The sequence below is a fragment of the Trichechus manatus genome, unplaced genomic scaffold, assembly GCF_000243295.1.
Source record: "Trichechus manatus latirostris isolate Lorelei unplaced genomic scaffold, TriManLat1.0 scaffold00033, whole genome shotgun sequence".
Lineage (NCBI taxonomy): Eukaryota > Metazoa > Chordata > Mammalia > Sirenia > Trichechidae > Trichechus > Trichechus manatus.
In genome coordinates, this window is record NW_004443969.1 from 19,464,636 (window position 1) to 19,492,090 (window position 27,455).

The window sequence follows — 27,455 nt, forward strand, 5'->3', positions numbered from 1 at the left end:
AGGGTTTCCAAGGAGTGACTGGTGGATTCAAACTGCTGACCCTTCGGTTAGCAGCTGTAGCTCTTAACCACTATACCAACAGGGCTCCTATAATACAATAAACCAAAAACCTGTTGCCGTCGAGTTGATTCTGACTCATAGCGACCCGATAGGACAGAGTAGAACTGCCCCACAGAGTTTCCAAGGAGCACCTGGTGGATTCTAATTGCCAATCTTTTGGTTAGCAGCTATTGCTCCTAACCACTACGCCACCAGGGTTTCCTATAATAGTATATATATATTTATAATGGAATCTCATTAATTTTTCCTTACACTTTTTAAATTAAATTTATTTATTTAATATAATTTATTTTTATTTTTGTGTATTGTTTTTGAGAATATACACAGCAAAACAACATTCTTTCTCATACTTTGAAACTTCTTGGAACATGATTTGATTTCCTAGAAGTGACTAACTTCTGCTGTGAGTTGAGCAAATTACTGCAACTAATTACCTGTAATTCAAATTTTATCTAAGCACATAGCTATTAATATAACGATTTTGGGTAGTATCACCTTTGCACCACATTAGTAGTACTGCCACATTAAAATGATCTTTTTCTAAAGCCATACCAAACCAAAAACCCACTGCCAGAGTCGATTCCAACTCATAGCAACCCCACAAGACAGGGTAGAATGGCCCCAAAAGGTTTCCAAGGCTGTAAATCTGCCATATCTTTCTCCCATTAAGTGGCTGGTGGGTCTGAACCGCTGACCTTTTTTTGGTTAGCAGCCGAGTGCTTTAACTACTGCGCTGCCAGGGCTCCATTCTAAAGCTATTGGGACAACAAATTAATAAGTTAATCGTCAGAACATATTTTCTATCATCAGTTCTACAACTCTTACTAAACTGGCATGTCTTGAACTTACCACCGGTGAGGCCAGACAATGTGTAATGGTCTTTGCTGATCATCAACTCCACCCAAAGTGTCAGAGGGATTAAGAGTTGGATTTTGTTTCTTTTCCTCCTGATAAGAGTTTGAATCATCTGATGAGTTGGACTGGTTCAAGTCTGACAGTTGCATTAATGAGCTACCCAGGCTTTCTTGCTGTATTGTTCCAAGGCCAGAGACTGCACCACAAAGTCCAGACTCTCCAGTAAAATTCTTCAATACACTCTCAGAACCTCTCTGCTCCTGTTGGGAAGGAAGGGCCATGGATGGAGCAGCACCGTTATTCCTTTCAAGGCTGAGCATCTTCTTTAAATGGGTTATTTTGTGCTTGGGCATGTATCTGTTACAAGAGAATGCAATACACTTTTACTGAAAATAATGTTTCAAATTTGTCCTATACTTTTCTGTAAGACATGATGATTATGCATAATACTGAGAACAAATGAAATGAAGATACTATAACAAAAATTCTAGGAAAAAATTACAAAAAGTAGTAGCCATTTAGAGGAAGTTCCAAAGTTTGGAATTAGACATGACTCTCTTTGAATGGTTTCCGAAGCGTTTCTGTGGCTATAAAACCTGTACTGGCCCTACAAACCTTTACGAAGTTAGAGACTCACACCATCCAGCCCCCTCCTTTTTTGTAACAGTTATTTCTGGCCAAAGGAATACATACCATAAAAAATAGGACTAGAGACATTGTTTATCATTCTTCCTTAATTCATCTTTCTGGATTTCCATTTTGCCAGTGCTTACTTTCAGGCCACACTTGTTCATCAACCTACAAAAATGTCCCAAACTTCTTTGATCAACATTAGCCATTTCTGCTCACAAGAATGCCTATATTCCTGGTCACCTGTACACACTTTTTAAATTAAACTGACCTTGTTAAAGTTTCTTTTTTTGAGAACACTTTATTGTGGTTTAGGTGAAAGTTTACATAGTAAATTAGTTTCCCACTCGATAATTCATATACAAATTTTTCCGTGACATTGGTTGCAATCCCCCCAATGTGTCAGCACTCTCCCCACTTCCACCCTTGTGCATTCTCCCCATCTCCACCCTTGGTTCCCCATTTCCACTTGTCCAGTTTCCCTGCCCCTTCCTGCCTTCTCATCTTTGCTTTTGGGCAAATGTTGCCCTGCTGGTCCTGTACAGTTGATTGTTCTAAGGAGCACATTCCACATGAGTGTTACTGTCTACTTTATAGGCCTATTATTTGGAAACTCTGGTGGCATAGTGGTTAAGAGCTACGATTGCTAACCAAAAGGTCGGCAGTTCAGATCTACCAGGCGCTCCTTGGAAACCCTATGGGGCAGTTTTACTCTGTCCTATAGGGTCACTATGAGTCGGAATCTACTCGACGGCAATTTTTTTTTTTTTTTCTGGTGTATTATTTGGCTGAAAGGTGACCTCCGGGAGTGGCTTTCAGTTCCAAGTTTGAAGGGTGTCTTAGGGCTATAGTCTTGGTGGTTCCTCCAGCCTCTATCAGACCAGTAAGTCTGGTCTTTTTTTATGAATTTGAATTTTGTTCTACATTTTTCTCCTACTTTAAAAGGGACTTTCTATTGTGCTCCTGGTTAGAGTGGTCAGTAGTGGTAGCCGGGTACCATCTAGTTCTTCTGGTCTGTGGCTAGTTAAGGCTGTGGTTCATGTGGGCCATTAGTCCTTTGGACTAATTGCTTCCCTAAGTCTTTGGTTTTCTTCACTCTCCTTTGCTTCAGATGGGAAGAGATTAATAGTTGTATTTTAGATGATAGCTCACAAGCTTTTAAGATCCCAGATGCTACTCACCACAGTAGGATGAAGAACATTATCTTTGTGAACTATGTTATGCCAATTGACCTAGATGTCCCCTGAGACTATGGTCCTCAGCCCTTAATCCCAGTATCTGAGTACCACAAGGTGTTTGGTTATGTCTAAGAAGTTTCCATAACTGTGCCTCCTATGTGCTCTACTGTATGTTTGAATATACATGCAGCACATATAAGTACATATGTAGAAACATCCTCAATTCCATCTATATATGCGTGCAGGTGTACTCCCATACGACCTCCCACACCTGTCTAGCATACATACCTACCAATGTATCCATTCATAAATTATTGTTTGTTATTACTGTTGTTGCAGGATTGTATATGCTATAGTATTTTCCACAGTTGCCCTGTATTCTTGCGCACCTCTCAGTGTCTTCCTTTGCCTTGGTCACGTTGTGCTGGCTTTCCTCATATTGCATTACCTTTTACCAAAATTAACACGTGTCTACTATCTAGTTAGTGATTTTCCCTCCCTTCCCCGTACCATCCCTGGTACCATCGAAGAATGTTTCTTTCTGTGTAAAAACCTTTTCTTGATTTTTTTATAATAATGGTCTCAACAATATTTGTCCTTTTGTGACTGACTTATTTCACTCAGTATAATGTCCTCGAAATTCATCCATGTTGTGAGATGTTTCATGGACTCATCATTTTTTATCATTGAGTAGTATTCCATTGTATATATGTACTAACATTTGTTTATCCATTCATCCATTGATGGTTAAAGTTTCTAGAAGTTTATTTTTATGTCTTCTTCATGTATCATTTCTCCCCTCTTCTCATGTTTTATCATACAGAGTTCAATATCTGTCACTTATTGATAGAAACAGCTAAATAAAATACAATCTGAAAAATAAAATTCCTAGTATAGCCTAAAACCTCTGAGTCATGCATACCAAACAGAGGATATGTCCTCAAGGAGCCCACCATCTACTGGGGAGGCAAACCATTAGTGCTAGGAACAGAGTGGGAGACAGACATGTGAATAGCCAACTAATCTTCACTGGTACATGCTATATAAAGACTGGACATTCCAACTACTGAAACTGAGGCGAATAACAGATAACTTCTGACTCGAGGATTAGTAAAGGCTTAAAGAGGGTTTTATTTGAAGGTTTTTGAAGGGCAGAGAGGGGGAAGTTCTGAACTGAGAGAACCGTGTGATCAAAGGGAAAGGTATGTGAAAGAACACGGAGACTTCATGGAATAACCTGCAACTCAAAGAGGCTGGGATGTAGGTCCTGGGACCTGAGGTCTGGAGAGGTAGACTGAAGCCAGACCACTGAGGGCTTTCTCAGAGTCCCTGAGGCCTATCCAGATACTTGGCTCCCTCCCTTAGATGGTGAAGTAAGTGAAAAAAATGGAGAATATGTGCATTTCAAGAGGTAGGCAATGGAAGAATAATAATAAGGAACATGTGGAGGAGTAAAAACAGAACCTGAGAGAGTAACATCACACTATCATCATGAACCAAGAGCCCAAAAAGAATGTGTGAAAAGGGTGTAAAATACTACAGAGGCGGAGCAGCACTAGAAACAAGAAATTTTTGGTTTTGTCATGGAGTAGACAGGGCTTTTAGCCAGTTTATTCTGGTTCGATGCCCTGCTGAGAATTTGCATTTCCATTTCATTCATACTGAATCAGAATCTACATTTCAACAAGATCCCCAGGTGATTCTTATGTATAATAAATATTGAGAATCACTGCTCTCCTAGTGGTTCTCAGAACTGGTCTGTAAGCAGCAGCATTAACATCACCTTGTTAGAATGTAAATTCTCAGCAGCGGTTTGAACCAGAACAAACTGGTGCAAAGCCCTGGTACTAGGTCACTGGCTACTCCTAAAAGGCAGTTCCTTTTACCCTGGTGGTGTAGTGGTTAAGAGCTACGGCTGCTAACCAAAAGGTGAGCAGTTTGAATCTACCAGGCACTCCTTGGAAACCCTATGGGGCAGTTCTACTCTGTCCTGTAGAGTCGCTATGAGTTGGAATCGACTCTCTGAGAGCAATGGCTTTTTGGTTTTGTGGAGTGGTGCTGAAAGAAACCAGATTACAGGAGGTTACGGGGTGTGTGTGTGTATGTGTGTGTGTGAGAGAGAGAGAGAGAGAGCTGGAGAGGAACAGCATTGGAAATGCAAGGTTGGATTTTTTTTTTAATTGAGCAAGTGACACAATGAACACTTGGGGGGACTTGCTGGGGAAGGGAGCAGGATCCTGAAGAAACATCTTCAAGATGAAACTAGAAGAACAATATGACATGGGTGATAATGGCAGGATTCTTGGCATGGGGGGAAATAAGGCCTTGTAAAAGAGAATAACCTTAGCTTTCTTGCAAAGCTCAGGGAAGGAGAGAGAACTCAAACTGAAAAAACAGTCTTAGGAGGCAGGTGTGGAATCTGAGTTGTGTCACTAAAAGCATTAGGCCAGGTCATCTGTTTCAAGCAAGGTGAGTACAGGTGGAGACGCAGTTTAAGAAGTGAGCAGAGGGATCAGAATGGTCACCGTGAAGACAGGGAGAGTGTGCTAACTAGATCTAAAAGCAAGGACTAATGAGAAACACTAAGGAACAGTGGGGATTCGACCATGAGCTGCAAACAAGATCTTTGCCTGCAGTACTGTAGAATGCTGTATCCAGTCCAGAATCAGAGAGCTTATGTGGGGGGCTTCTGTGCTTGTTTCATAAATTCCTTTAAATATCTATTTTGATTTCATATACCTTGAGAAAAATCACCCGGATATATATAAGAACCCCCTCAAGTAATGAATGCTGTTGTTGTTAGCTATGGTTGACCCCATGTGTGCAGAGTAGAACTGTGTTCTATACGGTTTTCAAGGCTGTGACCTTTTGGAAGCAGACCGACAGGTCTGTCTCCTGAGATGCCTCTGGGTGGATTCGAACCACCAATCTTTCAACTAGTAGTTAAATGCTTAACCATCTGCACCATCCAAGGTCTCCTTAACAAATAGATGATATATAGATAGATACACAGACAGACAGACAGATAGATACACACAGATAAAACATAAAACATGATGCCAAACCATTAAGTATATATAAATAAAATAATTCACTCTTCATTTAAAATGAAAAGAAAACTGGGCATATATAGCTTATTGTTTCAGATCTCACAGATGCAAAGTTATTACAGAAACTAACCAACTTTCTTCCTGAAACAAATTCAAAATACGGAGGCAATCTTTCAGTTAAAAAATAACAAGAAATGGTCCCACTGATCGCCACAAAAGGTAAAAAAAAAAAAAACTGACTATGACAGTATCTTCAACTTCTCCTAAACAAACAGAACAAATGGTAAGAGAAGGAACATCTGTACATATCTGGAAAACAACAATGAAGCAGGAAAACAACAATAAAGCAGGCGAAGTAACCTATTTGTTTATGTCAGATAAAGAATGCCAGGCAAGCTTAAAAAGGATTTAAACAGAATTACAAACTTGCTGCACGGAGGCTTCACAATAAAAAAAAAAATCAATGGGCACTGAAACGACATATCTTTACTTCAGAAAACAGTACCATGACCCATCTTACTCATAAAATCCATTTATATTGGCCAGCATGTGAGCAAAATCGCAAATTAAAAGAACAGGAGATTGGTGAAAGGGTTGTAAACAACGGGAATTGGTAACTGACAAGGAATTTAGCTGTGGGCATGGTGCCAGGCCTGCTTTTATTCAACACGTTTCCGAAATGTTCTCAAGGATGAGGAGAATCCCACGTTAGTACAGGTTGTGGATGACTGACTTGATAGGCGGTGGTGAAAAAAGAACATAAAAATATGAAGAATGTAAATATGGACAGTAACCAAAAAAGTCAGCTTACAAATATCATGGAATTAAAATAATAAAATAAAATAAACTTTGCATGCTAGTAAGTCACATGGAAAACTCTATTTAGACTGGCCTGAGTTTGACATGATGAGCATGGGCTGATTGGACCCAGCTGACTGATGCCACTTCCTTAAGGATCCTGTTGTACAGAGAAGGCAGCTACTAAGTCTGTCAGGATAGAATACTTGTGTGAATGCTGATTTCATCTGGGGGCATCTGAGAACTGTATATGTTTGAAAATTAGAGAGTTCTTAGAAGAGCAATAATAATCATTAAGGCAATGGAAGAATTGATTTATGAGGACAGATTAAAGGAGCTAAATATGAATAGCCTGGTTAAGTGACAACTAGAAGAGTACGCAATAGGAGTCTCCGAGGAAAGAGAGTAATTATTTAGCCTGGTACAAGGGGGTATAACTAGGAGTAATGAGATGAAATTAAGAATGAGAAAATTTAAGCTGAATTTCAAGAAAAACTCCCTGACGGTGTAATTTATTAGCTCATGGAATAAATTCCCTAGGGAAATTCTATAGCTAGGGAAACTTAATAATAGAACCAGACAAAATACCAATAAATAATATAAATAACAATCCAGTACTTGACAGAAGGTGGTTACATGCTATGTCTTCCTTGTTTACAATACATTTTTAAAATATTTTTCTTTAATAGTCTGTTTATTAAAGGGAATGTCTCCAAAAGAAGTTATTTAGACAATTAATTGACTCTAAAAGGACTTATCTCCTTTGGCCAGGGGAAGTTAAAAACACTTTAGTCCTCATGCCACAGTAACGAAGGTAGAAGCTGAAATAATTTTTTACTACTTTGTTTCAACAGAGGCTGGTTCTGAAGCAGGCTGGGCAAATATATTAATATTTCTAAACAAAACAAAACAATCCTCATGTACCATCCCACACAGTCTATTCTGATTCTCTGTACAAGGAAACTCATATTTTCATAGACATGTCTAATATAAACAATTTATTGCCATAATAGAAATCAAAAAACTTTATTCCAGCTTTTCTAAATGTAACTCTATGGTCAATTACTTCACATCAATACTAAGATCAAACAGGCATAATACTAACAAGCAGCTGGTATAATAATAGTCACCACACTAATTAACCCATCCAGAACTTTGTTAATCAGACTCCATTCGTAATGTATAGTTAAGAGAAGCCTGGCAATAAACTGTTCTAGACTAAAAAAGAAAATAATACTTTACTGACGGAGTGAAAACTGGCTTTTCTATAGAACCAGATAAAAGGCTTGTGCTGTCCTGGCATTAACTCAATGAAGTGACTATTTAAATAGGCACATGTCTGAACACTTCCTTTCTTTTCCCCAGCTTCAACTCTGGTAGAGGTGCCACTGAGAAGACAAAAAGTCCTTAGGTAGGGAGTGAAAAAGTCAGAAGAAAAACAGTGAGCTGCCCTGTAGCGCATGTGTCATGTATGACATTTAATAATTCCCCCATTTTTTTTTTAAGGAATTGTTACTGCCCACCTTACTGCATAGAATGTCTCTCCCTGCCTCCCAATCTTTCAGAAGCTCTATCTGGACTTTTTTCTACTTTAAAAAAAACTGATTGCCAATCAGTAAACCAGTAATGGTTTCCAAAGTGTCATTAGTCACAGCACTTACCCCAGCTCCAAATATCTTTCTCCAACCAACAGCCAATGTGTGAAGGAGACAGAAGCAGAGCTTCCCTCTTGTAGCCTCTCCTTTCCAACTGCACTCCCTCTTCATCTCTGTCCCCCAATATGGTGTCATAAGCACTACCACAAAAACCTAGGACTCTGTTGGGCAAAGTTTAAAGACCACAGCTGGAACAAGGACTGTTTAGACCTAAATTTACATACTTCTCACTCCCTCCCTACATACAAACACAAGTGTAGAGATGGACATTTAAGAACGGCCAAACACCACCTTACTAAGATCCACCCAAAACCAAACCCAATGTCGTGGAGTCGATTCCAACTCATAGCGACCCTACAGGGCAGAGTTGAACTGCCCCATAGGGTTTCCAAGGAGCGCCTGGTGGATTCCAACTGCCGACTTTTTGGTTAGCAGCTGAACTCATAACCACTACGCCATCAGGGTTTCCTTACTAAGATCAGTTATGTAAAAAGGGGATTTGAGATGAGTATTCAATGATGCTAAGATTGGTGGTAAGAAAAGGAAATGCTCTAGGCACCTTAGCTTATTTTTGCTAAGAGGCTAGAGTAAGTAAATAGTTGACTAACAGAGGCAGTCAAGAGGAAGGCCAGTCAAGAAAACTTAGGATGTTCACGTTGATTCATGTATTGTTGAAGAGAATGTCATGGCTGAAATGCATATCATGGTGGAATACACTACTGACAATTGCCTTTTTTGAGATATTGTCATAAAAAATGCTCACTATAGTAGTATTCAACCTATAACTAAAAAAACCAGTTGCTGTTGAGTTGATTCCAACTCATGGCAACCCCACGTGTTGCAAAGTAGAACTGCGCTCCGTAGGGTTTTCAAGGCTGTGATCTTTCAGAAGCAGACAGCCAGGCCTTTCTTCGATGTGCCTCTGGGTTTGGGTTTGAACCACCAACCTTTCAATTAGTAGTCGAGCACCTAACCATTTGTGTCACTCATGGGCTCCATTCAACCTGTAGATTCTCAGAAATAAATGACTAAATAAATGCACATGGGTGAGAGTCCACATGGCAGAGATTAGCGATAGTGCTGCTTCTCAAAATAGATTTGGAAGACAGCAGGTGAAAAATATGATGTGAACAGTGGTTGATGAAGGAGGAGGAGGGAGAAAAGGAGGGGGAAAGAGAAAAACTTATCAAAGATAATTCGAAATTTAGGCCAGTGAAGATAGAAATGGTTTTGTGGGAAGATAAGCTTGGGAAATGCTGGATTAAACAAAGTTAAATGTCTTTTCACTACAGGACTTTTCAAAGCACATGCTGGTGTGTACTATAAATATGTTAATTCATTCATTCCTTGTTCACTCAATAAACATTTATTGAGCACTTCTAATATGATGGGGATGTTGTGTTTATTATTTCCCAAACTTAACACTTAATAGAACCAGGAACCTCTCCCTCCCCCCTCCCCCAAGAGGCACCTTAAGAATTAATGTTCCACAGAAGATACTCTGGCAAACACTGCTTAAGACCCTAGGAAGCTCACAGCCAGAGTCTGGAAAGCATGGGTGGCATTTTTTATATAGTAGGGAAGACAGAAGAGACGGGAATACACACTCACATCAGAAAATGATGCAACCCAAGCCCAAAGCCCTGCAGGAAGGTGACATAATCATAGACCAAAGGAAGCTTAAAAGAAATCAGGAGAATCTGTGGAAAAGTGACAGAAAAAGATACGGTTCAAAGCTAATATGGATGACAGCAGAAAAAAATATCAACTGATTTTATCAAAGCAATTTCTGTAGATTCCTGGATAGAAACCGAACTGAAGACAATTGAAGAGAAAGGAAATAGGAATCAAAGATAAATAACTTCTCCAAAGCCAACTGGGAAGACACATTTAGGCAGTTCAGTGATCTAAGTCCTTGGGTGATTTACAACAAAACTATTTACTGTTACCAAACAATGTGTTGCAAATTAATTACAAAATTAACATTTTTAGAATTCAGCCACATAAGCAAATATCAAAGATAATTAAAAAATCATGCTAACCCACGTGTGCCCCATGTATCACTTATATGGTGAGCAGACTTATATAAACTTATAAAGTATAAAAGTAAAAATCCTGATATAACGTGCTCATGCGTGTGTGCACACACCATTCCCTCCCCCCCCGCCCCCAAATACCTCCTGCCACACTATCTTTACTAAATAAAGCAATCACAAGCAAGGAAATCCATCATAATTAACACTGGGTGTTTGGAGACTACAACATAAAACAGAAAGACAGACTTATGCTTGGTTGGTTGTAGGCTGGCTGCATGCTCTTCTTTACTGGTAATGGCTAAAGGCTAATATTCATAAAATAGATAGCACATCTCTACGAAGGCTGTTTCAATAAGAAACTTCTGGCAGAACATTATTTGAATAAACCAGAGTCACAGATGGGCCAATCACAATGCACATGCCCAACGCACAAGCGCTCTGTGGGAACAGCCATCCAACACCACCTTGGCTGGTTAGGCCACGTCCTCTGAATAGTCCATGTTTGGTGCCTGAAACAAATTTCAACTCCCATGGTGCACACTTTCGAGGCCAACATGAAATACTGACATCAGTCTGTGAAAGGATACTGGGTGAAGGGTGTCTTGCTTGGACTAGGAAGAACATGTTACGTGACAGGATAGGAAAACAGGGTGCATAGAAACTAGCTGCAATTAAAATTAATGAGCAAAGCCTCCATGGTAGCCTGAGAATGGTGCAGCTGAAGAAAACTTGTGGTTACTGGGCTGGACTTGATAGCCATGTCTGGTCCCAGTGATGAGACACTTGATGAGGGAACATCATCTTCTATTGAAAACTGTCAAAAGCTTCAGTTTCCTTTCCTGGCTTTTAAAAGTTCACCATTTCCTGATGTCTTTATATAGCTGGGATATATGAGGTGTCATAAGGAAAAGGTGGTCCTGAGCCCATGAACCTATTCCTTAATTTTATTTCCCACCACCCGTTCTAAGAGGCATTTCTAAAAATATAACAATTTCCATATACCTCATATATACCATTTGCTTACATGGCCTCTTCTGGCAACACAGTCAATGTGATTAGTATTTCTCCATTCTCTCTGAATTTCAAAGTGTTCTGGATTGTATACATTGCTAATTTAACCTACTAGCATGAGCAGTTTGTCTTATTCAACTGTGTAAAATCCCTTTACGATATTTTCCTCCCAAACAGAAAATTTAAGGTCCTTATGAATGTATGAGAGTAAAACAAGCTACCTTACATGTTGCCAGAACAAATGTTTATAAAATCCAGAGCCATCCTTGCTAACATATGTATACTCACTTCTCACGATCCCACCTCCCCCCAAAAAAGAAATCTCTAAGAACAACAACAAAGCCCTCTAGTTTACACAAGGTTTACTGTAGTAATTCAACACAGTTAGGCAAAGCCGTAGGCTATAGTGCAAACAGGGAATCTTTATTTTCCTACGTCTTTAAGCAGTCTACCTACTGCTGTTCAATCCCCTATGGTCCTTATATAACTTTCTGAATGCCCAGGTCCCCCCTGCCCATCATGGGAATCCTTACAGCCTATCCTGGAAGTAAGCTCCAAATTCTACTTTGGATCCAGCCCTGACATGCTCTGCTCTTCCTTGTTGGTCATGATGGAAACTAATCTTAAATTCTCACAAGCATTAATTACTTTTTGTGCTCAATGAGTTACACCTTTCCAAACAGGTAATATCTTAATTCAAGTGAACTATGGGATAATTTCAGGCACCACATTAAGTCTGTGAGGAAGATTATTCTGGGAGGCAGGTGGAGAGAAATCTTTGTGCAGCACCTCAAGTTACTCTACCCAAGCAATGGGCATGTTGAAGGATGGAGAACCCAGGCTACACGGACTGGAGTTTCACTTCCTGCATTAGTACTTCCTATAGTTGAAGATTTATTCAAATCACTTAATTTCTCTGGCCCTTACTTTTTTAATCTGTAAAATGAAATAATATCTTCTTTTGCAAATTTCTTGAGAGGATTAAAACAGAGAACATATGTGTCCAGCATGATGTGTAGCAGGAGCTGAGTAAATTTAAGGCAATTTTCCATTCCCTTCCTCTTCCACATAACATCCATCTGCAATAATGCTATACTCCCTAGATGGTCACTGAATGAGTCGTTGTGTTTAACTGGTCAACAAATATTCATTCAATAAATATTTAAGCTCCTCTGCGTGCAAGAGGTTGCATCTGTGTTTATCAAACTTTTAGTATGTATGTAGTGACATTTCACATGTAACACATACTTATTTTGGTCTCTTAGCACCCCCAATTTTATTTTTTGTGAAGATATACACAACAAAACAAAAACCAATTCAACTATTTCTACATGTACAATTCAGTGGCATTGGTTACATTCTTCAAGTTGTGCCACCTTTTTCGATACTCTTTTCTGAATTGTTTCACCATCATTAACACAAACTCACCTAAGCTTCTCATTTAACCTTTCGAGTTGCTGTTGTCAATTTGTTCCCATATGGATAATTCTTTAAAAGAACTCAATGCTCAAGACAGACATTCTTTTCTAATTAAACTACTGTTTGGTTTAAAGATGACTTCAGGGGATAGTTTCAGCTTAAGGTTTAAAGATATCCTGAGAGAAGTAGTTTTGGGGGTGGTGGTGGGAGTAATCTAGCCTCAATGGCTCCAGAAAGACTCGAATCTATGAAAATTGGAAGTTCTGTTCCACAATTCCACCCCGTCGCCCCAAACCTGTCACCAGGATTCTTCTATAGAGTCTCTGACCAAAACGTTCAGTAATGGTAGTCAGGTACCAGCCAGTTCTTCTGGTCTCATGGCAAAAGGAGGCAGTTGTTCATGGAGGCAATTAGACACACATTCTACTTCCTCCTCCAACTCCTGACCCCCCCCCCTGCTGCCCCAGGAGAACACAGACCACCTGTTGCACCTTGGATGGCTGCTAGCAAGCTTTTAAAACCCCAGACAATACACAGGAAGTAGGAGGTAGAAAAGAAGCACTAAAATCTATATCAGGCTAATTGACTGGAATGTCCCACAAAACCATAACCCCTAAACTGCTGAATCAAAAATACAAATCCCATGTGGTGTTTGGCTGTACACAGGCAGCAGCAATTGCTTTTTTTATTTTTGGTATAAATACATATAATACAACATTTGCCAATTCAAGCTTTTTCAGGTAATATCAACTACATTAATCATGTTGTGCAACCATTTCCCTTAATTGATGCTAAATTTTCCTTCACTATAAACAGAAACTCACTACTTTAATGATGGCTCTCTGTTATCCCAATTTTAAATTTCCCATATTGTCTCTAAACTAAACAGTGTTCACTGATTGTATCACTAAAACAATCTAATGTCTACTAAAACTTAGTAATAATTTGCTCATTATTTTTTCTATTTATAACTCAGACAGAATCAAAATTTCAAATACATCATTTATTTCACTTAACTTAATGAATGCATACTAAAAGAAAAAGTCCCCAAATGTGGATCTGAAGTAGTTCCTTACAAGCAGAGGGAAGTGTCTATTTCTCATTTAGATATACTTAGCAAGTTGCTGGACCTGCTTTGTTAGCAAGTAAATGGTCTCGCTACTCCTGGGACTATTGTGTCTCTCATAGCACTGATAAAACATTGAAGGAAACTCTAAAAATGATCTCTAATCATGTGTTCCATTCCATGATTTTTTAAAAAGCCATTATTTAGAGGTTGAAAGCAGGATGGGAAAATGTGGTGGTAGTGAAGCAAGGATCACATTCTTCTTTCCAAACAAAAATAAAAATTCCTCTAGGACAGTGTTTCCAATTGACAGTCTCCTTTGAAGCATGACATGATTTTACTGGATATTCTTGTGGAAAAAAGGGGAAAAGAACAACATTATGATGGGTGAAAATTCCTTAACTAAATATTAGGAAAATAAAGGAATAGGAGGTACTATATCTTTGTTGACAGATAGTGGCAAAAAGAGAATATGGTAAAAGAACAGAGCTGTTTATTAAAAGTAAGAGAATCTGGAGGAAAATAAAGGAGGAAATATTTGTGAATTTTATTCTGAAACAAAATGTTACTTTTTTTAAGTAAAATTTTTTCAAAAGAATAGACAATCAAGTATCAGGAAAGAACAGTTCTTAAAAATTGGTTTGGTTGTGAATAAAGTCATTTAATCTCTCTAAACACCTCAGTTTCCTCATCTGCTCAATTAGAATGAGGCCAGTCCTAGACTTCTTACAGAAGTGTAAAGATCAAATAACAAATCAAATCTAATGGCTATCTCACAATTATTATTAAGAGTCAAAATAGCATACTGGGTCAAGCAGAGCTCTAGGCATTTGTTTGGTTTCAAATCCAGGGCTCTGTCACTTAGTAGCTGAGCTGGGAAAAGAGTTTTTTCGCTAAGTATCAGTTTCCTCATCTGTAAAATGGGGATTATAATAATGCTGCCTTGTAGAACTATGTTTTCCAACTTGCTTCGCACATTCTAAAATCTTAGTAAATAAGATTATTTTTTATCATTGATAATAGTCATGAAGATCATCATCATTATGTTGTCAATGTTACTAAATAGATCCTCAATATTCTAAAAGCTCTGGTCTCTTGACTCCATTGGACCTTTCATAGTTAAGCCTACTGTGTAAACCAGAGACCCATGCCTTCCTGAAGATGTACTTCTTTTTTTTTTGTCACCTGTTACAAGTCACATGTTAGCCATCCAATGAAGGCAGACATTTTTAATATGTTATCTTCTTTTAATTTGTATACTAATGAAAGATTTGTAATCATGCCTAAAGGTACATTAATTGAAAAAGGTCAATGTCATATATCAAACAAATGTATTTCTCCTTTTCTCTTATTTCTTTCCTATAGTACTTTTCCTATCTTTCAATTTTCTGTGTCTTTACTTTTATTTCTTCATTTTTCTAACTGAGAGGCTCTGTCTTCTCCCTTCTTAAAACTGCATAAATCAGGAAAGTAAAACCAGGAAATTTAAAACATCAGTTTCCAGGTCTCTGAAGCATGAACAGATGGGCATCAAAAATCTGGTCCTTTTTTTTTTCTTTTTCATTTGCCTACCCACAACCTGAATAAATCAAAATTACCAGCAAATCTAACTTCCAGCACAACTCTTTTTTTTCCTCGCTCCCACATTAAATGTTACCACACTAAGTATTGATTTACTTCAAGTTCTGATTATATTGCTGTCTAATTTTAAACCACAGAAAGGGACTTAATTCATAATTAATATTAGAAGATACAGTTTTGTTAGTTTTACATTTGAAATAAACCCTTTCAGGATACACAGGGAGTGTACAAAGACTGCTACTTACTTCAAGTATTCTATACTTTCTAATATTTGCAGGTTTGGAAAAGGAGGAGTAAAAATATAACAAATGGGTAAACGTGAAATGTCTGACATCCTGGGCTATTACGACAAAATAAGCAAGGCCTGAACGTAAAGAGAGGTCTTAAATACTGAGTGAAAATAAAGAATAAAAAAGGTTCAGAGACAAAATATTCATGCACCATTCAACAAAAATTAGAGTGCCTACTATGTGCCAGACAAAATAACAAAGATGCTCTCATGGGTTACAGTCTGCGAGGTGCTCCAACCAGGGAACAACCGGGTGTTACGAGAACTAGTTCCGGGGAGGAGGCTGGTGCCAGGTAAGGCTCTCGACAGAAGGTGGTGTTTCAGCTTAATCTTAACGATGAGAGGGAAACTCTGAGAGGGAAAGGTGGGCTGTGCTAAGAGTAATAGCACGTGCCAAGGGCCCAAGACAAGAGAGAACATGGTTAGGGATAAAACTCAGTCAAACGTGGCCACAGCATCGAGTGGGTGGGGATCGGAGTGAAGGTGGGAGAGGGAGGAATAAATGATGGGGTCCGAGAAATCAGCAGGGGTGGGGCCCTTTTACCCTGAAAATATAAGTGAAGGGGTTTGTAGCCATTTGAGAGTTTTTAAGTAGGGGAGTAACCTGGTCAGACTGGGTCTGAATAAACATTCTGGCTGCAGTGTGAAGAACACGTAAGGGAAAACACTGCAGAGTGAGCACCAGTGTTTAATCCCCCTACCTTAAAAGTCCCCTGTAAAATGATAGTAGAATATTTTTAAAAGGCATAGACCAAGAAAAATTGGGAAAGATGACAATAGAAAAACGTCAACCAAATTTCAGAACATGGAAAGCAGATGGATGCGCGGTGCTGAGCAGAGAGGAGGCGGCAGAACACGTCTAGAAGTGTGTGTGCTTATCACGTTAGCCAAGAGCAAGCAGTTCATTTGCTCCACAGAGACTCCAAAAGGCTCAGGAATGGGACACAGCAGGTGCCTCTGAAGGTGGAGTAGTCGTGCAGAACTGAAAACAGAAGAATTGGCAGGAATTTTATGTAAAGTGAAATCAAACCCTTGAAAACCGCAGTAAGCCCACGCAGGCAGGCAATTACCGTCTCCTCTCCCCTCTACCCACCTCAACAGCAGAAAGGAAGCTTCTTAACTGGAGGGACAGAACTACAGAGAGTAAGCATGGCCGAGACAAGGGTGAGGGAAGGTAAGTAAAAGTATGCCCATTTATTGGTGATGCCTCTCTAGCACCCTTTCCCCATTTGGCTCCCAAACAACTGGATATTCCTTGATCAGGAGATTATAGGAGTCTTCAGTTCAGAGGTTGAGTGGACTGATCTAATAGAAAAGACCTGGCAAAACTGACATGTGGGAGATGCCACAACAACATAACCGAATCCGTTTGTTCATCCTATGAGAAAGGTCACTAATCAACAAGCCCCGTCTCTGAACAGAGAGATTTCTAATCATCTTCCAGTGTTGCATTCTTAAACCGGAATGAACAGCCGGGACCACTGACCATTTCAGAGAAACTCTGAGCATGAAATAGAGGTGACAAGGAAATAAAAAAGGAACTTGGAAGAGACTGGGACAATGTGGGAAGCAGAAAAAACTTCTTTAAAATCCTATAAGAAATATCCTTAATGATTTAAAAAAAAAAAAGATTTTACATCCCAAGGAGGAAAAACAAGATAGAAAGTGTGCTTGCAATTAAAAATACAAAAACTGGAAAAAAAAAAAAATCCATCGAAGGGTTGGAGGATAAAGTTGAGAAGATCTTTTAGAATATAGAACATAAAGCAAGACAAATAAAAACAAAAAAGAGGAGGAAAACAAGAGAAGATATAAGAAAATTAGATGGATCTAAGGTTCAAATTTTACTAATACGAGTTGAAGAAAGTGAATACTGAGAAATCATAGAGAAAAAAATTAAAGAAAAATTATTAAAAAAATTGTTCCTACTAAAAGTAGCGAGTGCCCAGCACAAGAAATGAACAAGAATGCAACCCAAGGAGAGTCATTATGGAATTTCAGAACACCAGAGGTAAAAAAGAAGATCCAAATATATTTTAGGAGAGGGAACAGGGGAAATCACATTCAAGGGATCAAAAATAAGATGAATCAGACTTCTCAACAGGAAGCTGAAAAACTAGAAAACAATGAAAGAGGACCTCAAACTTCTGAGGGAAATGATTTTCAATGAGAGTTCGATAACCAACCAAATATCAATCAAATGTGAAGTAGGATAAAGGCATTTTCAGACATTCAAGGTCTTAAGAAATTTTAGCTTCCATGCACCCTTTTCTCCAGGAGGTACTAGAGGATGTGCTCCACTAAATGAGGACATAAACTAAGAAAGAGGAACACCTGGGATGCAGGAAATAGTTGACCCAAGGGCCCAGAAAGCAACCAGAATGGACAGGGGCAAGAAAATCAAGGTCTCCAGGATTGAGAAGTCTAAAAAGAAAACATAAATGATAGGTTTCCAGATGTGGCTGACCATACTGAGAAGATGAATTAGTGATATTGACAGAGTTTGGGAATGAATTTTTGATAGTGACACGGAACCTAAACAAGTGAAAAAAGCTGAAGCAATAATTATCTCTAGGAAAAAAATGAAGAGTTTTTTTAGGAAAGGAAACTGAATCATAGAACACAAGGAGGCTCAACAGTGAACACTTTTTTTACATAGTCATAATGCTGTAAACACAGATTATTTATTTAACCAATATGAGATGTAGCCATGTTGGAAGGACAGGGTGAGGAAAAGTGTGTGTGCATGTGTGTGTACGCATGTACATGTCCATACTGTTAAGAGAGCTAACTAAATCATTTCCAGTGGTAAGAAGTCAATAGATATCTCATATTAAAAAAAAAAAAAAAAAATCAAGAAATATTGAGATAAGAAACAACTAAAGTTTTTGTCAGAGGCTGGATTGGGATTAGGAAGGATCGAGGAAGGAAATTTTTCTTTTTATTAGAAGCTTTTTGTACTCTCTGACTTTGAAAAGTAAATACATGTATTAGAATTCATAATTTTCATAATTTCTGGAAATTTTTGCTGAATCTCTTTGAATATTACTTCTCACATTTTCTTTAATCTTTCCTTCTGGTATGCCTACTGGACAGATACTGGCTTCTTATCTTAAAATTCTTAACATTGATTTCCTATTTCCAACATCCCCTTCCATCTTTGCTATATTCTTTGATTTCTTAAGATCTAGCTTCTAGTTCACTAATATTCTCTTCACACGTCTAATGCTTAACCTATCCACTGAGTTAATTTTAATGCATAAAAAGTCTAAATAGTCCTTTGAAATTTTTGTATTAATTTTTATAGTCTCTTGTTTATATTTCATGTGTTTGATTCATTTTTTATGCTATTAATTGTTGTGAAAACCTACTTTATTTTCTCTATCAAGAAGTCCTAGCATTTGAAGTTCTTGGGGTTCTAATTCCACAGTAAGATGTTAGAACCCGTTTCTGACTTGCTAAACTTCATTAGATGCTGGATAGAAAACGTCAGAGGAGAAAGTTTTGTGGAGAGGCAAGGAAGATGGCAAGTTCAGTTTTGCACGTTGCTCAGTACGCCTGGGAAGGACTACGGACACACTGAAGTGAGCCAAAGGAAAGAGGCTTGAACCTAAGTGTTATTCCTCCTTAAAACAATCTCACTGTTTTCTAAAGTTTTAAGATAGCTACTTAAATTACTAGAAAATCAACATGTATTTATAGAATATCCCCTTAAACTCAAACCTCTGCTCTTACATAAAAAAAAAAAAAAAGAAGAAGAAGAATGAGAGTTTAATATTATGTGGCTTAATTTCCCTCTTTTAAGCTTTTAATAAAGACAGTGTGTTGGTTGTTTAAAGATCACCACAATCGGTGGTCATCTGTCAGGACATGCTGAAAATTATTTTGAGGTTCAGTATTGTTTGCAGAAGATTTTTCAAATTTCCATCTTTAAATATCCTTTCTGTGAAAGATGAGTACATGAATTTGGGCAAATATTTTTAACAGAAACTTATACCTAGTCACAGTTTGTATTAACATTGTGGTGGATTGTATAAAATTTCAATTTTATAGAACTTGATTTAAAACAAATCTTATTCTTTATTTCCTTGTAGAAAATAATGAGCAAAATCCACTCTATTGCCTAACACGTGTATGGCACTCAGCAAATGCTCAATATGCATTTGCTGAATGAATGAATGCATGGTTTTAGTATGAGGAAGTGGAATGGTTTATGCATACACTATTCTATGCTTTTCTGGGTCCTGATTGTTTCTGTATACCCATGAGAGGTTTGGGGAGTTTGGGTATATGGTCTGCATATGAAGTGAAAAGAGGTAAGGTTGGTTGAAGGATAATTGTTTCTTGATAGAAGAATATAAAAAGTATAAACAGCTCAGCTATTGCCTAAGCAAACTCAGCTCTTCATTCCTGATCTACAATGCAAACAGTATACAAAATAAGGTTTCATTAGAGAGTGACTGTCACATCAACAGGAAAGGGAATGAAGACTTGCTATGCAGTATTATTAGATATACTGAACTTGTCACCAGGATCAACAAAATACTGCTTCGGAGGACTACACACTGTTACGTAGAAATAGCTTCGCAATACAGAACATTCCTTTGATATAATTTTTTTTTCATTTTATTGTAATGGGGTTATGCCTGTAGAAGAAATGTATGATAATTTATTGATGGCTTGAGCCACTGTTAAAAAAGCAAAACATTAATCGGAAAGCATCTGTGTAGTAAAGAATTAATCTTAACAAAAGAGAGGCCCGGTCTTTGCCCTCAGCTATTGGGAGGTAATCTCTGGGCCCTTGGAATGTCATGCCTGATAGGAGTATCTCTGCTTGCCTGGGGGCCTTGGCCACCAGACAGTCTAATAATGTGATTTAGGAGTTGGAGACTAAAGGTCAGCCATGTAGGCCGTGTGTGATCAAGCCCTAATTAACTCTGGACACCAAGACTTGGGTGAGTTCCCCTGCTGGCAATACTCCATGCATGTTGTCACCACTGATAGTGGAAAAGTAGCATTCTCTATGACACCATGGGGTGGGGGGAGGAAAACAGAAGATTGTTTGGTACTTTTCCTGGTCTCTGCTCTATGCACTTCTTCCCTTGGCTGATTTTAATCTGTAGCCTTTCCCTGTAACAAACCATAACCATGAGGATAACAGCTTTCAGTAAGTTCTGTGAGTCCTTTTACTGAATTATTGAACCTGAGGATGGTTTTGGGAACCTTTCAAATTTGCAATTGGTGTCAGAAGAGAGAGTGGTCTTGAGTGGACTGTGTTTCCTCGAACTGTAGAGTTGGCTAAACTTTTGTAGAATCTGTGACAACTGACAATCCATTTTGGGAGAGGGGGTTAGAACCCTTCCAACAGATGATTTACAGAAATAACCCCACATCATAAGATGTAGAACGAGACTTTTCCTACCATCTTGGCATTCCAGCTGCCCCAATGCTCAGGATTAGTACCTATACATCTTAAACAGGCGCTAGGCACACTCCTGCAGGACTTGTTAAAGGTAACAATGTTGGCCCCGTGACTCTTACCCCATCACTAACAGCCTAAATAAGAAAAGGGTAGAGATTGACTGGAGAGGAAAAACTTTGCAGGAGTAGATGTGCTCCATGAAAACCTGTCATAGAGATTTGGGATGTTTGCCAGAAGGTGAGGCTGGCATCTCTTTCACCAAGCTGGATGATTGCCAGGCTGCTGAAACTCAAGAGTCTTGTCTCCTCTTTCCCCTAGAACAGAGCACAGAAGAGTTCTAGGGAAAGACTACTGCACGCCCCCTGAAATATGGGGCATAGAGCCTGGTGACTTTGCCAACTTTGAGATTCTGAAGGTAGGAAACTGACTGAAGTTGTCCGTGTGGCAGAGCAAGAAGAAAGGGCAGCAATGGAAGCGGCCTTCATTTTTACCACTTAGAATTGAAAGGGTACCTGATGTTTCTCCTGTAGGCTAGTGGAGGGAGTCATGTTTACACCATACTGAAAGGACTCAAGAGGGCTGCTTTTAGGGCAACGGACATGCCACTGGAGTAGAAGCTGAGATAAGGATGTGATGAGAGGTCACCAAGAGGCTGTTTGATCCATGACATGGACTACCTCTGTGTGTGAGGTCTCCACAGGAGTGTCTCCAAAGAATATATCTATGTGCCCCAAAAAAGAGCTGGCATTTGACACCTAAGAGAGGCTAGCAAATAGCACTAGTTAAGTAACAAGTCTCCCTCCCTTTTCCTCTTCTCTCCTCTCAGTCTAGATTCTGCTGCAGGAGCTTGAAGGAGAGGGAAGGAACGGGTTAAATTCGATACGAAATAACGGGGAAACAGCTTTATTCCTCTATCATTGCCTTCAAAGACTCTCAGGTCTTCCTTTTCTGCCCATTGGTGACAACATGGCTTTCTGCTTGTGATTTTTTTCTTCTGGTACTATTGACATTTCTTTCTTTCTCCCTCCCATGTTATAACCTTGGAATAGGAAAGACCTTTTTTAAGCATGGCACTAAAGGTAGATAAATCTACTCTTTACTCTTATGGTTTCTATGTAAAAATAAAATACTTTAATATACCAAAAGTTTTATAAGTAAAATTAAAAAGCAACCTACAAAGTGGAAGGAATATTTGCAACATATATAACAGAAAAAGAGTTAATAAGTTAACTCTTATAAATCAATGGGGTAGCAGTCAGGCATCCCAGGTTCGATTAGCTCTGGTACTATGTAACCTAGTTGCTGTGTGACTTTAGACAATTCACTTAACCTCTCTGTGCTTCAGTTTCCTGATTTATGAAGTGGGATTCATACTATTACCTACATCAGCAGGTTGTGGGGAGGATTAAATAAAATAATTCATGTAAAGCATTTAGCGCAGTGGCCAGCAAAGGATTTATATGTACTCAAATAAATGTCAGCCTTTTATACTCATCACCATTGTCAAATCTCCAAGTGGCAAATTATGGTAGTAAAAATTAATTTAAAAGCATTCTTCCTCTCTTTTGTCTGCATTGCCATAGTTTTCCACAATGAACATGTGTTACTCTGATAGAATATACATAAATGATTTCAATTAAAACAATAAGAATAAAGGCATTTGTGTGGCTCTGCCAACTTTACAAAGAAGAAAAAGGCATGTTTCTTACTTCATCTAGAACTGATTATCCTGCTTAGTTTGTTATATAGAGTGTCCCTCAGAGTTACTGAATAGGCAGAATGGTTCTCTTCAACATAGGTAAGAGCCATCTGGACACTCATTGATAGAAATAAATATCTGAGCATGAATTATGTTTCCACTGATCAGTATATATACACACAAGACATGCAAAAGGCATACAAGCCTTAGCAGACAGTCACAGGAATCGAATTAAACATTTTCTATCACAGCTTCATGCTGTGTTGTCACGTCAGGTTTTACTTGTTTATCATATCACCCCATTTATTCTAATGAAAAAGTACTTCTAGGACTCAGTTTCCTTTCCTGGCACTGCTATTCATTCTGGGCACAATTTTATTAAAATAAGGTGGATGGAAAGATACTGATGTCATTGTCAGATGAAGCAAAACCACATGAGAGGCCCTGGCTCTGGTGCTCGTTTAGGTTAGATCAAATTAAGAGGGGAGAAGTTCTGGGATGTCTGTGTCACAGTATTTGAAATGGCTGCCCTCCACAAACAAGCCCAATTTACAAGAGAAGAACATATAAGGTAGAAGGGGGTTTCAATTTTTAAACCGTTACTAAGTACACATTTGCTTCTAAACTTTAAAGCAATGCTGAATCGCATTTGGATAGAGTTATAGCATTGCTTTAAACACACACGCACACCCAGACACACACACCATGGAGGTAATCCAGTTATTCCTGCAGCACAGATGTGCACAAGAATGCTCTAAGTGATTACGATAGGGCTTTAAAGTTAGTTAATTAGAAACATCTCTCTTTCTATGATGAACATCGATACCCTGAGTTCTGATTGGTGGAGATGTGATCTAAAATTTAAGATGCATGGACACTCTTTGGACCTAATCTTGTGCTGTACAGCGGTTGTACAATGAGGCCCTTCAGTATCTAAACTTCCCTGATGGGGTCTAACAGTTTTAAAAAAACAGAATTCTGGTAACTAATAGTATTAAACGGAGCTTCTAGTAAATAGCATTTATCCTTTCTTGGAAAGAAAGAACAAAAATCATTAAGTCTAATATTGAAAAATCTATCTTGATAGAAAGAAATCACTGTTATTATAATAGCGACCACACCACTCTGCTCTGACAATTGTATTATCCTTTCTAAAAAGGCTACAGAACTATTGGAGGGTGAAGTACAATACTGTATAGGAAACTGTTCGGCATAGAGCTTGGCATGAGCAGGGGCTTAATAATGTTTCAGTTTTGCAGAAATGAAGGTGATTGCTACAGAAAGTCAACTGAGAAATTTACAATAAACATGTGCTTATTTTTCAGTCCAAATTTTATTTTCACAAGACTCAGTACATATCAGACTCTCAATCTAGATGTTATACTGGAAACATATTTCTGCCATTGGAGATTGTAAAGTTAGCCATATGAAGATTCCAAAGGCCAAGTGAGGCTGCTTCCCGTTGGCCTCACACCCCCTGGCCCAAGCCATATCCATAGAGAACACAAGGTCACTCCCAGTCTCCTGCGACCATGCACGTAAGACCATGCCTCCACTGATCAGCAAAAAAATCCAACTTCCAGGGTTACTAAAGAATGGATCAATTTAGGTAATCTTCTAACAAATATATGTCACTCTTTTACTGGAAAACAATACGGATGTACCCTTTGAAAAAGATATACTTGTTCATTTCTGCCTGCTAGAATTAAAGAAGCTGCTGATGGCGAAGAACTTCCGTCCATCTTGTTTAATTTATATTTTATTCACAACTCCAGAGAGGCTGATTACAATGCCAATTTAATTTCCTTCTCACTGAAGTGTCACATATGTCCTAGAAACATGCTGGAAAGTGGGGGGGAGTGTGTGTGTAAAAATTCTTCAGTAGGAGAGGGAGCGTAGCAAGAATGCCTTAGAATCAAACTGCCTTCATCTCAAGCGTCAGGGTCACCACTTAACAGGTAAGTAACCTTGGGCCAATCAGATAACCTCACTGAGCCTCTGGTTTTTCCCTTATTAAATGGGAGCAACCTCATGGGGTTGTTCGAAGGCTAAGTTGAAACAGTATATGTATAAATGATGTATAAACCAGTTACCAGTTGCCCTCGAGTTGATTCTGACTCATGGTGAGCCCATGTGTGCCAGAGCGGAACTGCTCCACAGAGCTTTCAATGGCTGATTTTTCAGAAGTAGACTGCCAGGACTTTCTTCTGAGGCACTTCTGGGTGGACTCAAACCTCCAACATTTTGGATAGCAGCTGAGAGCGCATTAACTGTTTACACCCTCCAGGGACTCCTAGCAGATGATGCATCACTACATCCAATTCACAGTGAGACCACTTGCTCTAGAAAGATAATACTCCCGTGAGCCTGGACAAGCTGGCTGCTGATGTTTTGGGTATCATTATTAGACAGATCTCTCAGAGAAGACCGTGAATTCAGGTATTTTCTTATATTTATTTTTATATCTGCTCTAAATTCCTCACCTTGCACTGGTGGCTGGTAGTCCCATTAGTGGTTCAAAAACTTCCCGAACACCTCAGTAGTGAGGAAGACAAACAACAGTAATGACAACAACCAGTCCTTCCTTGTCACCTAGTCTCTTCTTTCCATCATTCCTGATTAATGCAGCTGCACAAGGCACGGAAACAAAACCATGGAGAAACAGGGAACACCTGTGTTAAATGCAGGTATTTAGTGAGTTAAGCTAAGAGTTAAGGGCAGATAGGAGCCCTGATGATGCAGTGGTTAAGCGCTTGGCTGCTAAACAAAAGGTCGTAGTCCAAACCCACCAGCCACTCTTCGGGACAAAGATGTGGTAGTCGGCTCCCGTAAAGATTACCGCCTTGGAAACCCGGTGGGGCAGTTCTCCTCTGTCCTAGAGGGTCGCTATGAGTCGGAATCAACTCGATGGCAATGGGTTTGGCTTGGTTTTTGGTAAGTGCAGATACTTGATAACTGACTGTAAAAACACATGCTAGCAAAGCTCAGGGGGAAAATGAACAGAAAAAGAGTCTTGTAACTAGACTCCAATATCAAAATTTTCACTCTTAAGAGTGCTTTTCCTTGTTCTACTTCCTTTTAGTTAAAACACTATATAGTCAAAGTTTGTACCAGAGTACTGAATCATTTTCAAATAGGTAGGCAGATATTAACTTCCTGTTGTGGTACTGCCCATGTTTAACTGGAGGCTGTCTTTGCCAATACCTCATAGAAAGTAAAAGAAACAATGCTGAAAACATTGTCTCTTTTGACACAATGTGTGGTGATTCTTTTTATTTCAACTGCATAAGACTGTACAGGTAACGTATAAAGAGCAACTTAATATATTGTGAGGTAACATTAAGATTTTGTTATTTTTATTTGTTATTAAGAATGTTTTCTGTAAAAACATTAATACAGTCATCAGTTTTCAAAACCACGATGACTTCAGTTGTATGTTAGGATTGTGGATATGAACTGGGTGGAAAAAGTCTGCCCTAAAGAAGACTTGTGTTGCGTTCACAGAAATAGATATTTTTCTTCACAAAAATCAAAATAATCTACCCATAATGCCTTTTCTAGAAAACTTTTCTACAACGGGCAGTTTGATGAAACAGTTCTTTGTCATTTTAAATCATGAGAGAGACGCTGAATAATTTTCAAGACATAAAGTATGTGTCACTCATCCCCAAATCATCACTTATTAAGCCAGGACCCCAAACTGGCTTCAGAGAGTCCTTGAACTCCCTGTAATTATATCGAAAATCATGTGTGTGTGTGCACTTATTTACATTTTTCTGGTAAAAGAACCCACAGATTTCACCTGCTACCCAAATTTATGAACCACCCCCCTCATAAGCTTGAGAAGAATTTATTCGGGGCACAAATACATCTTATATGACTACTCTTTCTTAGGAGAAGGAGCTCCTGGGGAGCGCAAATGGTTAAGCGTTGGAATACTAACTGAAAGGTTGGAGGTTCAAACCCACCCAGTGGCATCTTGGAAGGAAGGCCTGGCGATCTGCTCCTAAAAAGTTACAGCCTTGAAAACTCTATGGGGCAATTCTACTCCGCACACAAGGGGTCACCATGAGTAGGAATTGACTCAATGGCAACTAACAACAACATGCTATGGAGAACATGGAAGACACTGTCCTTGACTCTGCAGTTCATGGCCTCGCAAATGATCTGAATATGGGAGGTGGTGGGATCATTAATCTGACCTACCCCGCTGATTATCCTTCTCTTCTAATCCAACCCCACACCATCTAATTTTCTTTCCCAGATTTTACAATCTCCTTGAGATAAATCCTCCTCACATAATCTATACTGAATCCCATCACTGCCCCTTCACTAATGTTGTTCAGTCAACCTGAGGCACCCTCTCTACTCTTATCCTCTGTCTTATCCTGAAAGGTTCAGTTCAAGTCCCACCTTCTTCACGATGCTCTCTCTGAGACTCCCGAACGATGAGGACTACATATACTGTGAGGGTTTCATGCACCTTTGTTTTACCTTCCCAACTAAAAGCTGAACACTAGAAAGCAGAAGTCATGTCTTACATAAAATATTTTTGTTTACATTTCTTCCTAAGCTGAGTTTGCTCTAAATGTTAGTTTCTTTCCTGCTAGATAAATGACTTAAGGATATCTCTCTAACCTAGATTAAATCAGAGGTGGGACGGGGTTCTCTTACAAGGAAATCCAAAAGGAAAAGATGTTGAGAGA

General features: G+C 38.9%; 1 protein-coding gene across 9 annotated transcripts in view; it reads right to left on the reverse strand.

Moving 5' to 3' along the window:
- GTDC1 (glycosyltransferase like domain containing 1) overlaps nt 1-27,455 on the reverse strand; it is a 428,626-nt gene that overhangs the window by 70,816 nt on the left and 330,355 nt on the right. For 8 of the 9 annotated variants that reach the window (XM_023730213.1, XM_023730214.1, XM_023730212.1 and 5 more), the window contains one exon: nt 910-1,272. In XM_023730213.1, the coding sequence (XP_023585981.1) occupies nt 910-1,272 (363 nt within the window). Of the gene's footprint in view, nt 1-909; nt 1,273-1,608; nt 1,791-27,455 lie in introns of those variants that run through there. The other variant, XM_023730219.1, reaches the window with a different exon arrangement.